Source organism: Rousettus aegyptiacus, unplaced genomic scaffold (assembly GCF_014176215.1).
Source record: "Rousettus aegyptiacus isolate mRouAeg1 unplaced genomic scaffold, mRouAeg1.p scaffold_m13_p_16, whole genome shotgun sequence".
Classification (NCBI taxonomy): Eukaryota; Metazoa; Chordata; class Mammalia; order Chiroptera; family Pteropodidae; genus Rousettus; species Rousettus aegyptiacus.
In genome coordinates this window covers 40942923-40959048 of record NW_023416291.1, presented here as the reverse complement: position 1 = coordinate 40959048, position 16126 = coordinate 40942923, and the positions used below count along the sequence as shown (strand labels likewise).

The 16126-nt window shown below is 51.7% G+C and overlaps 1 protein-coding gene across 9 annotated transcripts in view; it reads right to left on the bottom strand.

Moving 5' to 3' along the window:
• MYO9B (myosin IXB) overlaps positions 1–15914 on the bottom strand; it is a 76137-nt gene extending 60223 nt beyond the window's left edge. For 8 of the 9 annotated variants that reach the window (XM_016157699.2, XM_016157691.2, XM_016157693.2 and 5 more), the window contains exons 1-2: positions 15822–15914; positions 2409–3304 (exon numbers count right to left, since the gene is read on the bottom strand). In XM_016157699.2, the coding sequence (XP_016013185.2) occupies positions 2409–3248 (840 nt within the window). In that variant the 5' untranslated portion in view covers positions 3249–3304; positions 15822–15914. Of the gene's footprint in view, positions 1–2408; positions 3305–15821 lie in introns of those variants that run through there. The other variant, XM_016157701.2, reaches the window with a different exon arrangement.
• Positions 15915–16126: the final 212 nt, after the last annotated feature.

The window sequence follows — 16126 nt, the reverse complement described above, 5'->3', positions numbered from 1 at the left end:
TCACCTCCCACGCTGCTTGCTCATCCCACTCCAACTCCTTTTGTGCCCTCTGGGGCCCTTGCCTTTCTTCCAACACCAGCCGTGGTCCAGCCTCCGGTCCTTTGCACTAGCTGTACCCTCTCCAGACACTGCACAGCTCACCCCACCTCCTCCCAGGCCAAACTCAGCATCACCTTCTTACCTCCTGCCCCCTCAACCTTTCTTCATCAGACCTGCTGGCTGTTCTTATTACAAGGTCCTTTGTTTATTTCTCTGCCTGCTCCCTCATCCCTGGAGTGACAGCTTTGTGTAGGTAGGCCTTTATCTATTTAGGCCACCACATAGCCCAGTGCCTAGAATGGTGCCTGGCACACGGCAAATGTGTACACAGAATATTTGCAGAATGAACAGATAGTCAGAATAGAACAGGAAACGCATGCACGGTACACAGCATTAAAGAAAAAAAATGTCCATTCTGTGGCTGGGTTATTTAGTCGTAATATTTGCACAAAAAATGATAATTAATCTTTATAGAAGACAGACATAGGTTACCTATGTCAGTATAGGGCCAGGCTGTGCAGCCCCAATGGATTTCTTGCTGATGATCTGAGAGATCATCAAGGAGGAAGAGGAACTGAAATGTATTCAGGAGGCGCAGCCTAGATGTGATTTCAGTGAATTTGCACAGCAGCCCTCTGAGGCGGCTGCATTACGCCCTCGGCTTGGGGAGATCAGCAGAATCTGGAGGTCAATGCTCCAAGACTGGTGAGACCTTCACACTCCCAACTCTACAGAAAGGGGGTCTGAAGTCCTATGGACAGACAGACTATGGCACATCCAGATAACAGGGTGTTACTACGTAAATGAGGTCTCAAGCCACAAAGACAAGGAGGAACCATACACGCATATCTTTGAGTGAAAGAAACCAATCTGAAAAGGCTATAGACTGTATGATTCCATCTATGTGATATTCTGGAAAAGGTAAAACTACAAAGACAGTGAAAAGATCAGTGGTTGCTAGGAGTTGGGAGGAGGGAGGGATGAACAGGTGGAGCACAGGGGATTACAGGGCAGGAGAACTACTCTGTATGATACTGTAACAGTGGATATGTACATTTGTCCAAACTCATAGAATGTACAACACAGGGTGAATCTTGAACCTGAATGTAAACTATGGACTTCAGTTAATAATATGTCTATATTGGCTCATCATTTGTAACAAATGCACTAATGGCAAGGGGAAGTATGGGGGTGAGCAGGATATATGGGAACTCTGTACTATTTGCTCAATATCACTACAAACCTAAATCTGCTCTAAGAAATATGATAATTTATATTATTATAGTTAATAAAACTACTTAAGTTTAATAAAATTACTTGTGTATTATTAATTATTATAAAATGTTATTTAAAAAAGAAAGAAAGCAGAGTCCTAGATGCCAAGCTCAGGGGCACAGACCTCTGGGCCCACATATTGCCCTAGCCGTTACCAGGTAACGACGGTTACACTGTTCTGACATGTGGATGCCTCTTTTCTTAAGAGCCGGAGAGGGAGGGACACTGTGGTCACTTCCGCTGCCCCGTGTCCAAGAGGCTCACTCATAGCAACACGTCAATGGCTTCCATGGGGTTTGGCCAACGCAGACACTGGACAGAGGGTGCTTCCTCCCCTGCTGACTCTATGTTGCTGCCAGGTGGCCCCATTCCTTTGCTTTAATGTCCCCTGGGCCTGCACTATGCCTCGCTGGCTTCTCCACACTGCAGCCCTGCCAGAAGCGCCCCATCATGAACTGCCTGGTTTGGACATGCCATTCTTTTCTTTTTGGGACCTAGAGTATAGATTGCTGCTTCCCAGATGGCAAGAACATATTAATCAGGCCCTTTTGTTTCCTATAATCTGATGTTTTGACATCTGGGGCCTGGCTGATCCTAGAGGGACTGCCAATTCCCCGGGCTTAGCCAATTCCCACAGAGGGCAAAGGACCTGCCTGTGAGCATATCGTCCATATGCAAACCGACCCAGCCAGAGACCACGCTACCACCACCTCCTCTATTAGGCTCTCACTCTCAGGGCTCCCATCCACCTGCCCTGATACCTCAGGGCCAGGTACTGGACAGTCAGGTACCCTATGCCCCAGAGCCAAACCAGCCAATACTAAACCTACCCACCTGCCTCACACATTTCTTCCCATGAAAACCACAATAGGGACTTGGTTTCCTGTGTGTTTTTTTTTTCTTGCCCATGGTCTTCCCTCGCTCCTGCTATGCCTCACTGTCTCTGGTGCTTCCCTGCATGGCCCTATGCGGGATGCAGACCCTCCTGTTTCTAGGGAACTGTGAGTATAACAAATTGTCTTCTTCATGACAGACATGATAATAAAACGCATGTGGTAAGGCAGAGGGGCCCTCCTGCCAACTGCCCCACTCACCTCCAGCACGGGGCCGGCGCCCAGGATGGTCCTCTCGACACCGCTGGCATAGCCCTTCTGGCTCAGGGCGGTGAGGCAATGGATCAGAAAGTTGGTGGTCTGCGTCTTGCCTGAGCCGCTCTCTCCTGAGATCACGATGCACTGGTTGACGCGTTTCCGGAGCATGGCGTAGTAGGCCACGTCAGCCAGTGCAAACACGTGTGGCTCCAGCTTGCCCAGCTGCTGGTTCTCGTACATCTTCACGTACTTGGGGTTGTAGATGGGGAGGAATTTGAAGGGGTTGACGGCCACGAGGATGCTTCCTGCGTATGTGTAGATCTTCTGTTGCAGGAAGCGGTGCTTGAGGTTCTTCAGGAGGTTGGCCTCAGTCAGCTCGGGAAGGTTGCACAGGTCATCAAAATCTGCCTGCTGCCGGGGCAGGAGGCCGCGCTCCACCAGGCGCCGGGTGGCTGTGGCCTGGGATACCAGCTGCATGTGCACATACTTGATGGCCCCATCTGCATCACGCTCTTGCAGCAGGAAGTAGTAACCATCCTCTTGCGGATGCTCATCCTGTGCCCGTCGTGGCCACAGCAGCACGCGGTGCACGGGTGAGTCGTTGGCGTCCAGCACCCACTCCTCCCCACCTGTCTCCTTGACCTCCACCAGCACATAGCGCTTGGTGCCATCCAGTTGCAGGCTGGTGATGGCGTCCTGGATGACGTCGGACGTGGTGCTGTCCTTGGTGGCTGTCACACAGCACGAGGCCTGGCTCTCGCTGGTGGCCAGCTGTGGGTAGATGTGCAGGTGGTAGGCTGCCTGCCTCTGGCAGCCGGAGCTGCCCACCTCGTTCATACTCATCCTGCCGGCAGCCTGGCCTCAGCATGCCTCCCAGGCTTGGGGCGCACGTCCTGGAGCTGGAAGAGAGGGGGTGGCATGGTCAGAGTGGTGGGGGGTAGTGGTAGTGGATGCTGCCACTCACCCACATGAACAGCCTCAGACCTGAGGCCAGTATCCCTTGCCTTTGTATCTCGAAAAACCAAAGTGTGGGAAGAACTGTCTGTCCTTAAATGTGACTGACCACTGACCCAAGGATTATGGCTCTTGCGGAATGACAGCACCAGACTCTCCCCGCCCCCTGCCCAAGATCAAACCTTTCCTATGGAATTTGCTCAATTCCAGCCCCCATTCCTCCCCACTTAAAGTCAGCCTCTCAACCCACAAGTCCAATGGCCACAGCCGTGTCTCGCCTAAGTCTTTCCCAAACCATATCCTTCCTGGCCTCTTCTCTTGGATAAAACACACCCAGGCAGCTCCCCAAGCACATGAAGACTCAGCCCCACAGGTTACATCCCCCCAATACAGCAAGGGGAGCAAGAGGTATGGGTGGGATAAGCAAGAACGCACCTGCCCTGAAACTCAGAGACGCCAAAAACCCGAACAAGGAGGATGAAGTCCGGGAGAGCCCCCTCACCAAAACTTGCTAAAGAGAACTTCTCAGAATGCATTTGTTTCTAGAACTTACAATCCCAGTCACCTGCGAAGTCCTTCCTCCCAAGACTACCAAGGTCACAAGAAACAAGGAGAGACAACGGAGGCATCCCAGACTGGAGGAGACATGATGACTAAACACAACAGGGCTCCCTGGATGGGGTCCTTGACCAGTAGGAGGACACAGATGGGAGAACTGGTGACATCCGGATAATGTCAGGTTGGTTAACAGCAGTAAGTACCAATTTCTTAGGGTACAAATGTGTATGGTAATGTAAGATGGTCATGATAGGAGAAGGTGGTGAGGGGTACGAGAGTCTATACTACCTTTGCAACTTTTCTGTAAATCTAAAATGACTCCAAAAGAAAAAGGTTATTTTTAAAAAATGTATTTGCTTCTGAAGACATTGAGGGGAAAAAGAAAATGCAGCCAATTTCGTGGAGCAAGAGACATAAATGCGTGTGGGTCACATGCAGGCTCACTGTGTGCCAACCAAGCATGGCTGAGGATACAATGATGAACCAGACCTTGGCTCAAAGCCCAGTGGGAGAAACTGACATGCAAACAAATGTGAGAGCATATACATAGGCACATGTGTGTGAACATATACTCTCATATGAACACACCCACACTTGTGTACACATGCAAGCACATGTATGAACATGGACACATGAACATGCAGTTTTGTAACACGCCCATGCTCATGCATGCTCACATGCACACACATGAAAGTAAACATGAACACCCATGTGTGCATAGCACTTTCACATGACCATACACATGCACAGAGCCAGGGCTTCAGGCAGAGCCATCCCTCTGTGACCTGCACTCATAGAGACATGGTTGATGTGCACTATGACTTCTAGAGGTGCAATCCAGCTCACAGGCTGGGGGCTTTGTCTCACTCAAGCTGCGTGGACGTGGACAGCAGAGAGGTCACACAAATGTGCCTGCTTTCTCCTTCCAGCAGATACCGACTCAAGCAAGAGGTCATCAGAGCCTCTTGATGTGATCCAGATCCTGAGGACTCTGCCGGGTGCCCTGATGAAGGTCTGGTTGGAGCTTGGACAGGTTGAGGGCTGCGCAGCCAGCTGCACTCTGGGCCACCCCATGTCCTCTAGGGAAAGAGAATCATCAGGTGCTCTTGAAGTCCCACTATGAATAGAGGTACGGAGGGTACATCTGCAGCTCTGGGCCCCTTGGTAGGAAAAGCAGGAGACCCCATGCTCAGAGACTGGGGTGCGGGGGGGGCTGGAGGGGGGCCATTATAGGACTAATGATGCTCACCCCACCCCAGGCCAGGAGGAAGTAGATAAGGCTTACTCAAGACAACTGCTTACTGCCAGGGCTGCAGGGGAGCACAGGCGGCCGAAGGGAAGGGACAAGCCAAAAGCAGCTGGGGCCGCTGTAGGAGTTCCTGCAGGGTCCACCTGACCGCCTTGCTGCATCTGCCTCACAAGCCATCAGAGCCCATCCTGGTCCACCATGTCTGCATCCTGGGAAATTCCTCTGCTGGACCTGTCCAGGTGGCCCTCCCCACCCAGGCAGCCTCACCTGGCCGTTCTTCCCAGAGACCAGTACTCTCTTCCCGGATTGGCCTCTCTTATCCCCTTTTCCTGGGAGTTCATTGGGGAGGACCCTCCCATTGAATGGCTCATGTGTCTTAAAATCAGAGATACTAATAGATCTTTCTTCAGCCCAGGGCAGAGCCCAGTAACTTCTTCGTTTCCACACAGCCTAGAGCCAACCCTTCCCACTCCCACCTGGCCACCAGTCCACTACTCCACCCCATGCCATATAAACCACTGCTCCCTCCTCCCAGAAGATGCCACCAAGCTCCACTAGTCACACCTGCTGCCAGTGGCCTCTCCCGGTCCTGCTCACTTGCTCTGCAGCCCTGGAATGGCAGCATCGCCTGGATCTGATTCTGTGCAGGGGCCTCTTCCACCCTGCTCCCCAGGATCTGTGCTCCCACCAAGGATACCTGCCCCACCTCCAGCCTACCATGGCCACCTCTCCCTGACCTGCCTCAAAGGCCTAAAAGGCTTGTTCTCTGCTCCTCCCACTGACCACATCCTGTCTGCTGTCAGCATATCCCCAGAACTGCTGTCTCTTCTCACCAGCCAGTCAGGAGGGGCTCCCGTGGAGCCCCTGGATGCACTGGTCTAGATTTAGGTGTCCCAGCACAAAGCCCCTCAGGGGCGCCCCACGGCCAGCCCTCAGAGCCCCTGGGTATCAGGCCCAATACAGCACAGCCATCCCTTGGTCCCCACACCAGCTGACTGGCATGCTACGGCCACTCCTCACCCAGCCCAAGCCCAGGTTCATGGGCCGGACCCCGCAGGGCCTCTCCAGCCCAGTCAGGGAGAGGCTTCCCAAAGCCCCTGACCCACAGGAAGTTGTTTGGTTCTCCGGCTGGGGGACATGCCCAGCAGGCTGGCCATCCACCCACCTATCCCCAGACCCGGTCCTCCCTTTCTCGCATCTGCAACTCAGATGAGTTTCAGCCCCACGCTGCTGCCTCCTCCCAGTGCAGTCCTTGTTCTCAGGATGGAATGCCCCTCAAACCCCTCCACCAGATCCCAGGCAGCTCAGCTCCCAGTGCAAAAATCTTAGGGTGCACTCTCTCTGACCCAGTGTCCCCTCATTCCATAGGTGGCACTATTTTACCTACAACACTCAGCTGATTGGATTCTCATTGGGCACAAAAGAAAATCTTGCCAATTATACATCTTCAATTGTTGGTCTGGAGTTTTTGAAAATTATGTCTATTGAGCAGCTATTTTTCTGTTTCTGTAAGTTGTTCATGTCCTTTGCCCATTTGCTCCCACTGAAGCATGACTATTCGGCTTATTTTTTTGGAGAAGCTCTTTGTATAGGAAGGTATCAGCTCTTTACCATGTTTTATGAAACTAATTCATAACAATTGACTTTTGCATATGGTATTTTTTGAGACAAACATTACATTTTCCAGGTAGTCAGATCTGTGGGTCATTTCTTTTATGATGTCTACTGCCCATTCCTCTCCCAGGTCTGACTATCATTGCCTTCCTCTCCCTTCCCAGATTTATTCTTTCCATTTAAGCCTTTATCCATTTAGAAATTCTTTTGGAGGGTTTATGAGTTGCCTCAGGATGCTGTAACAAAGTACTATAAATCAGGGAGCTTACAACAACAGAAATTTGTCTGTGTGGTACCATGCTGTTTTGATGATCACAGCTTCAGAGCTGTAATAATTCAGATAACTGTTAACTCATTGATAATTCATTGTCCTTAAACAATGACATCTTCCTTGGAGGGGCTCGGCCATTTTCTCTGGCTCTCAAGCACATCTTCCCCACTTAAGTCTTAATGGAGCCTGAGACCTGAAAGTCAGTCATGCTGTGGCTTAAGGTTTTTGTCACAAGTGGATATGAAACTTGTGCCTCGAAAATTCCCTGGCTATGTCTAGAATGAAAGGAAGCAGGTTGGACTGAGGAACCGGGGCAGCAGGTCCTGGGGGTGGAGGGTGGGGTGGTGGTGGGGAGGCAGCTTGGTCAACCAGCAATCACAGGTTGCAGCTGTGTGTAAGGAGCAGCAGGTCCTAAAGACCTACGTGTCTCCTTCATCCAAGTCATTTCACCAAAACCCCCAAGTTAAAACATCCCTTCTAGCCTTCAACATATGCTCGTGGAGATGCATGCAATGTGAATGGAAGCAAAACACACCCCCACATTAATGGGAACTGTCTCCCCAGGACTCAGAAGGACTACATATGCCCTTGTTACCAAATGGAAGACAAGCTAGCAGACTATAAAATTCACACTGAGAGAAACAAAAGAAATGAAATGCCCATCAAAGGGTAAAGAATAAACAAAATGTGGTCCATCCACAGAGTGGAATATTACTCAGCCATAAAAAGGAACAGAGCACTGACACACGCTATGGCATGGATGAACTCAACATGGAGGAAACATCACACTAAGTAAAAGAAGCCAGACACAAAAGGCCACATAGCGTATGTTTCCATTGACATGAACAGTCTAGAAAGGGCAAATCTTTAGAGACAGAGGGCAGTTAGTGGTTCTCAGGGACTGGGGGAGGGGGATGGACAGTGACTGCTAATGAGGCCAGGGGGGTAGAGAGTGGCTGCTAGTGGGGACAAGGTTTCCTTTAGGGGTTATGGAAACATCTTGGAACTAGATAGAGGTAGTGAATGTGCTCAATATTACTAATGGTGAATCTTACACAGATTTTCCATGATAAAAATAATTCCCACTAAAAACCCTGAACCGTAAAAAAGTAAGGCTTTGCTCTGCAAACGCCACTGGGTATATTTTCTGCACTCAGAGAAGACAAGAACCTCAATTCAGAGCCTTTCATGAGAAAGAGGGTACCGAAAAGAGGGAGAGCCAACTACAGATTTGGCACCAAGGATAGGTGAATGGACAAATGTGAATGAGCTGCTCTCAAGGTCTGGCCCAGGCCCTGTGCACGAAAAAGAAGGTTCTACCACTCGGTTTGGTGAGCAATTTGGAATTTACTGGAAAATAAGGCAAACGGGGCCTCCAAAAACTGTAGTGTAGCCGCTTCGTTTATGTAAGGCCGTAATTTGCAGCCACATGTTTATTGGATGAAATCATTCTCGAGCTAAAAAGAGGAGGCTGGCATGACTGTAGAATCATGTACGATGCACCACTTAAAGCACAGCGTGTTTTCACGTTCCTATGGGCATGTCCGTGAGCCTACCGGGTTTTTTAGGAAGAAATGATCATGTGAAGATATCTGGAAGATGAATGCACTGAGAAATAGCTATGAAAGAAGTGTGCTCCTCAGTTAAGGCAGCTCAGAGCTGAGGGACAACTTAGGGTTCAGAATGGGGTGATGCAGCCATAAGCCATGGAATGCCTGGAGCCCCTAAAGCTGAAAGAGGCAAGGAAGAGTCTCCCCTGAAAGCTATGGAGGGGCCCATGGCTCTCCTAATGCCTTGATTTTGGACTCTTGGCCTCCAGAACTGTGAGAGAATAAGTTTCTATCGTTTAAGCCACTTGGTTTAGGATACCAGCATACAGCAGCCACAGACAGGAATCCAGAAGCCCAGTATTGAGGTTACTGGATGCTCTAAGCAGATACCCTCTCATGACTGTTGCCTGAATAGATCCCTTTCTTCCCTAAGACAATCCCCTTGGGCCTTCCAGTCTGGCCCAACCGGTCTGAGCCCTGGAGAAAGCCCCTCCCCCAGGCATATACTGGAGGGGGGTGCGGTATGGCTACTTCCTCTGGCAGGTTCCATTTATCTGTCCCTCAAGGCCTGTCCTTCTCCCTGGGGTCTGTGGCTTCATCCTTCAACATCTGTTCAGTCAACAAATGTTTTTCCAGTGCCCACCCCCGGCCAGGCCAGTGCCAGGCACAAGGTAGAGTCAGAATGTGGAGGTGTCTAACCTTTGGGGGAACTCAAAAACAAACCAACCTACTAGCAAAGAGGCATTTCCAAGGATGGGGAGATGGTACATCACATCTGGGGCAATTTTGTCCAGCCTCAGGGGGCACTAGGAGATGGCTGGAGACATTATTGGTCATTACCACTGCGGGGGGAAGGGAGGTGCTACTGGAATCTAGTGGGTGGAGGCCAGGGACGCTGCTCAGCACCCTATAGTGTACAGTATGACCCCCGCTGCAGAGAATGATCTGGCCCCGGATGTCAGTGGTGCTTCGATGGGAACAGAAACTGACCAGGGCAGGGGGGGGGGCGGTCATTTGGGACCAAAATGCAGGGAAGCTCTGAATGAACAGTTGCTGAGGCCTGTGCAAGTGAGGTGGACAGGCCGAGTGCTTGGGGACAGCAGCCCAGGCGAGCGTGGGGAACGCTAAGGGCAGAGGCAGCCTCAGAACAAGGGGACCAGTGTAGCAGGCACAGAGAGGTTGGAGGAGGAGGAGCCGAGGTCAGGGAGGTCAGATTGCATCCAGTAGGGTCTAAGGAATGTGGGATGGAGTTTAAATTTTCATGCAAGTCTGATGTGGAAGACTTGGCTGGTTGGGGACAGGCAGCATCAGGACATGAGTGATGCTGGGAAGGGGTCAGGTAGCCTGTGTGTGACAGGTGGAATACAGGGGTTTCCTATTGGGTGGCTCCTACAGTCGTGTGCAGGGGGTACTGATAATGGCTTGGGTAAGGCCAGTGGGATGCAGGTGGTTTCTGGTTATGGGGTAAGGCAGAACTTCAAGGCCCTACAGGGCTGAGCTCCAGGTCCTTCCCAGGTGGCCTGTGGGCTTGTAAGGACATAGAAGGCTGCCAGGGAAGAGGGCCGGCAGAGGAGTCCCCTTTGGGATCTCCCTCTCCGAATCACACAGTCTACCTTAAGAACCTCCTGAGGGTAGCAGCCCCTGGAGAACAAGGAAGCCTTGCTCTGCTTTTAAAGGCAGCTCTGATCCTTGAGGACTCCAAGATCCAGTCAGGGGGAGTTGGGGGAGAGGGGCTTCTGTGCCAGCCTAGTCACTCAATGTGGGTCAGCTGCTCTGGTCCCACAGGAACCCACCCCCTGAATCCAGGACATGTCTGGGGCACCTTACTTGAGTGGGTCCTGCCTCACTTGTTACAATGCGGGATTTGGGCAACAACCATGGAGCTATTAGTCTCATGCCTGGAACTTGGAACTACGTAGCTGTTCGATAAACACTGGCCAATTCTGAGCTCTTGCAAATGAGCTATTCTCACAAAAGCCACTGGCTGTCTCCCACCGAGAGTCCCCTTTCCAGTTTCTTCAATAACCATCCCTTGGACTCTATCTTAGAACATTCTCACCATCTCAAAGAGACCATGAACCCTGTAGCCATTGCCCTGTCATCCTAACAAGACTCACGCATGCATCCTGGTTTTCCATTCCTGTGGAATCTGCCTTTGTCACCTGCCCTATCCCAACAGTTTGGAATACTCTCTGCCCCTGAATTGCCCCTTCCCATCTGTATGTGACCCTCAGCTTTGTGGCCTTCACATCAGCAGGGCTTCCTCCTCCTGCCCACGAAGCCCATCCCCTGCCCAGTTTCTGTCACAAGGACCTGGTTCCACTTTTAGACCCAATGACATTTCCTATATCACCTGGGTGGCCAACGGCCCTGAGTTTTGCCCCATCAACATCTTTGGTCCTGGCCACCAACTGGCTCCCTCCCTAGCCTATCCATACGCTACCACAGAGACAGAGGGTAAAGGTGTCCCTGTGGGCTGGCTATGGGCTTGGCAATACTGAGGGCAGAGACTCCTACATGCCCCAACTATAAAACTTGACTGGTGCCCCAGAAGGCATGTACACATGTACGCGGCCTCCTAGGCCTGGTTCTAAACACACCCCTTGTAGGGCTCCATGAGATCTGTCCCTTCCTGAGCCAGGTTCTTGGCTCTCTACAGTTACTCTGAGTATAAGGACATGTGCAAATCTGGAAAATTCCCTAACAGGGAGCTTCTAATGTTGATGTGGCTGACCTGCCCACCTCTCATAAAATGTTCATTTAAATGAGTAAGACAAAACACTCACTATTAGTATGACTATTTGTCCAACATCTCTTTACTAAATAAAAATAAAAATAAAATTTGCCCTTTACTCACTGTTATCAGCTGAATTGTGTGTCCCCATCACCTCCAATTCAATATGTTGAAGTCATAACCACCAAGACCTCAGAATGTGACTGTACTGGGAGACAGGATCTTTACATAGGTGATTAAATTAAAAAGAGGTTATTAGGGTGGGCCCTGGTCCAACATGACTGGTGTCTTTATAAGAGGAACTCTGGACCCAGACAGATGATGTGGGGACATAGGAAGAAGGTGGCCACCTACAAGCCAAGGAGAGAGGCCTCAGGAGAAGGCAACACTGCTAACATCCTGATCTTGGACTTCTGGCCTCCAGATCTACGACAATCAATTTCTACTGCCTAAGCTGCCTGGTCTGGGGTACTTTGTTACAGCAGCTCCGGGAAACTCACATACCCGGCAGCGACAGCACTGAAATGCCTGTGGCTAGGTTCCCTCTCGCACACACAGTCCCAAGAAGCAGGGCAGAACTGGGATATAAACGAATGAGTCAGACCGGGCCAGCTTATTCATCGCTCTGACAAACCCACAGACCGAATGCTTGAATCACTACTTTATTTATCATCGGGCTCAGAAAGTCTCGATGAGGAAATGAGTAGAACCCAAACTCATCGCTGTGTTTCTGAGACATGCCTAATCTCTGAGGCCTCTTCTGGGCCAAAATGAAAACTAAGGAGGTGAAGTGACGGGGCTCTGCACTGCAGCCGGCAGCCGGCTGGCTCTATGGGAACCCGGCAGTGTTCAGACAGAGCCTTTGTTCTGCAGCTCTCTCCATCCAGGATGAGGGCAGAGAGACAGGCCTGTCTTGCTCTGAAGGGAGGCCGAGCAGGGGCTGCCTGGCACAGTTGGTTAGGGACTTGGGGATGCACAAAGAGACAGTGGGTGGGGAGCCCGGGAGAAGGGACAGCACCTACAAAGGGGTTGGAAGGCCCCAGAATGTGCATTTCCTCTCATGAAGTTAAAGCAGCAATGTCACCGTCATGGAACAAGCAGAGAAGCATGCACAAGGCAGAAAAGTTAGACAATCTAAATTTTTTTTTTTTTTTTGTCCGGAGGATGGACTAGCATCTGTAGCCAAGAGGGTGAACCGGAGAAGATAATGTGGGTTCAAGGGCCATGCTGATCCAGAGGCACCTCCAAAGCAGCTCTTGAGAAGAGAATTGAATACCTCTAATCTTAGAAGAAAAGCAACAATGTGTGCCAAGGCAAGGACAATTCCTGCAGAAATCCAGGTCAGTAGAAAAACAAAAAAAAGAAAGACAATGGCATCGCTGTCTGGGCAAGTGCAGACAGCCCCGCTTATCTCCTGTTCCTCCTCTGCTGTCCATTCTTGGGGCACGTTGTCCAATTCCCCCTCGGTCCATTCCCAGTGGTGCCTCCTTTTTATCAGGACTCCAGATTAAGAACTGACCGGACAAAATTCAGTTGCCGGTCTCTTTTCCCCATGCCTGATCTTGGTAGCGCTCATGAGGAGCTCAGCTTACACCAAAGACCCACTAAGGCAATGGTGGGCCTGGAGCAGGAGCCAGATTTTACTACAGACAAGAGATTCTGGCTGGGGATGATTCTTCCTCCAAGGGACAAAAAGTTAAGTCTGGAGACATTTTTGGTTGTCACTATTTGGGGGGAGGGTACTACCGGCATCTGGTGAGTGGAGGCTAGGAATACTGCTTAACATCCTATAATACATAGGATCCTCCAACTCCCTGGCAAAGAACAACCCAGTCCCAAATGTCAATGGTAATGCCATTGAGTAACTGCTCTAGAGGTTTAGTCTCTCGTCCATTTGAGGTTACTAATCTCTTGAGTTTCTAGAACACCCAGGGAGCCATCTGAAGTTATCACCTCCCTGAGCCTCAGTTTCCATATTGGGAAACTAGAAACCAGGACCTCTTTGCTTCTTGTTGGCAGAATAAAAGAGTTGGGTATAAAAGCATCTATTGCAGAAAGTACTCAATAAAGGGCAGAGCCACGCAGGGATCTACTGGTGCGAATTCCTCTTTTCAGCTTGGTTTCACACCTCTGTATCCTTCGAGGCTTGGCTTGGACCCAGCCACTTTTTCTGAGGAAACTTGCAGGAACCCCCAAGCCCTGAAGCTTGCACTGGTCATCCCTCATTCCATAAATCCTGTGGAGCGGGGCACTAGAATGTCCCTCCTCCAGGGCACAAAGCTCACCAGCCCCCAGCAAGATCAGCCCTTGCTTTATGGAAGACTGGGCCCACCCAAGACAAAGGACTTCAAGGAAACAGGGAGAGGGAAATGGCAAGTTAACAAGCTCTCACTGGGGACAGAAAATGGGTCCTATAGCCAAACACAAAGGGGAGATTCCTATGTCCCCATCTATTTCTCCAAGTCATGGGCATGGACCTGAGGGAGGGTCTCACCGAGGCATTTCCAACCACAAGATGCAGCTGGAGCTTTGGGAACAGGTGTGATGTGCAAAGTACATTTGGTATTGGAACTTTCCATTTGGAACACAAAAGAACAATAAAAAAATATCATTTTTGGATATAAACTGTAAAATGGAAAACGGAACCAAACTGGGAGCATTGTAGCAGGGAGAGGTTCAACAGTTGGGGGCCGCATAAAATCCAAGGGGCTGTGTACTTGAGATGCCAAGATTATCAAGAAGGGTTTTGAAATTGAGAGATGCTGATTGACGACAATCCATTGATTTTCCATGTGAAGAAACAGACAAAGAGACTTGACAGAGGTCAGAATCTCCAACACAGGACTCTCCATGAGAGCCCACCTGACCACGCTCCTGGTGGAGAAGGGAGAAAACAGCCGGGGCTGTGCAACCAGAAGATTCTGGTCCTGTTTATTGGAGGCTGTCCTGGCCAGGGGAAACCCAAACTATATGACTGTGGGCTCTCACTGTCCTGGCACTACTTTCAGTAAGGGCCAGAACATTCTGGAAGTAAAGGGGGTGGTTATCTCTCTGTGTCCCTCTTTACATGCGCCTCCTGCATGAGCTATAAATCCAGGTTCCCTGGTCCTCTGGCAGATCCCAGAAACGGATCCCCACGGTAGGTAAAGGAAAGAAATTAATGCTGATCAAAATAGCCCATTACAAGGCCCTCACCAAAGCTAGGCCCATGAAATGCTGAAACAACTCTTTAGCTTCCTGTGTCATCTCCCACTGCTCCTGGATGCCTTAAGTCTGGAGACTCCCAGACCAGAACATACTTCAGCAAGGTAGGAGCTAGGACCGTTTGACCATAAGGCACAATACCCCTACCAGCTCCCACCTTAGAAAAAGAGAGGCTTTCACTTAGAGACCCCTGACCTACAGGGCACCAGGAGAGAAGGCAGGGCACATGGACTGACTGGGGCTGAGCTCACAGCCGCCCGGGGACAGATTTCCTGTATGTCGTTTTACCCATTTAAGTCCAAGGATGCAACTCTGAGGAGGTGGTGACAACCTTGCACACATGGGTGCGTGTACATGCACTCCCTCCCCTCTGAAACCCAGTTCCGGCCCCCTAGAGGCCCCGGAGCCTGCTTGCGTGCTTCCTTGGACCCCCAGGCTCCAGCCCGCCCAGTCTTAGGAGAGTGGTGTGGTTTTCCAGTACGAAATCCTGGAATACCCGCCCAGAGGGAGCTGAGACTCGCCCTGGGCCACTCAGCAGTTGGGGGTGAAATCGGGAAGATGAATCAAGAGAAGAACGGCACCCTGAATCTCCATGGGCTGCACCCCAACATCCAAATGGGGCCACTATAGTCCCTTCCATCCACTCTTCCCCAGGCCCTCCTTGTACATGCCCTTGGTTCCTGCGATGGCTTCTACCCACTTTTTGTCTCCTTCCACTCCCCATTTCCCCCAGTTCCGCCGGCCACAATACCAGTAGGTTCAGAACCGCTCTCATTTATGAACAACCACTGAGTCCCAGGCGCCGCCCTAACTCAGGCACCATTCCTCCACCCCTTTGACCGTGGGCAGACGCCCACCAGGCTGTCTTACACCCCTTCCCCCGATCGCACCCTAGCTGTCCCCCCAACCGGCCTTGTCCCTCTCCCCCAGTCTGGGCCTCTCAACACCGCCTCCTTGCTCTCGTCCTCCCAGCCCCGTTTCCTGCGACCCCCCAACTACCACTTAAGCCACGTCCTCTTCAGAGAAGCTGCTCAAAGCCACAAGACCTACCCCCCCACACCCGCCTGCAAACTCCCTCACCAGGCCCATCCCACCAACTTTCTTCTTATTCGTCCCGCTCGCATATCGTCTCCTGCAACCCCTCCACAATCTCCAACCCCTTCTCGCCCCTCAGACTCCTGTATTCGTGCCCCTCCATTACCCCTCAGCATCGTCCCTTTATACAGCAGCCGGCTGATGCGACCTTCGAGATCGAACTCCACCCGCGGCCAGCCGCACTCACCTGGGCCTCGGTCGCCGCGCGCCGCCGGTCCCGGGCCGGGTCCCCGGCCACCCGCCCGCCGGCCCGCCGCTCCTCGGGCAGCTCCGTCCCGCCCCGCCGCGCCCGCCTCGTCCGCCTCGTCCGCCTCGCCCGCCGCTCCCCTGCGCCCTCCCGCTTCCGGGTTCCGGAGGGGCGGGGCCGGGGCGTGCCGCCAGCCTGCCACGGGGGCGTGTGGCCACGAAACCCCGCCCCGCTCCGATGGGGCCCCTCCCCCGCGCGCTCCCGCTTCCGGAGGGCCTCGGACAGGCCTGGGCCACCGCCTCCTG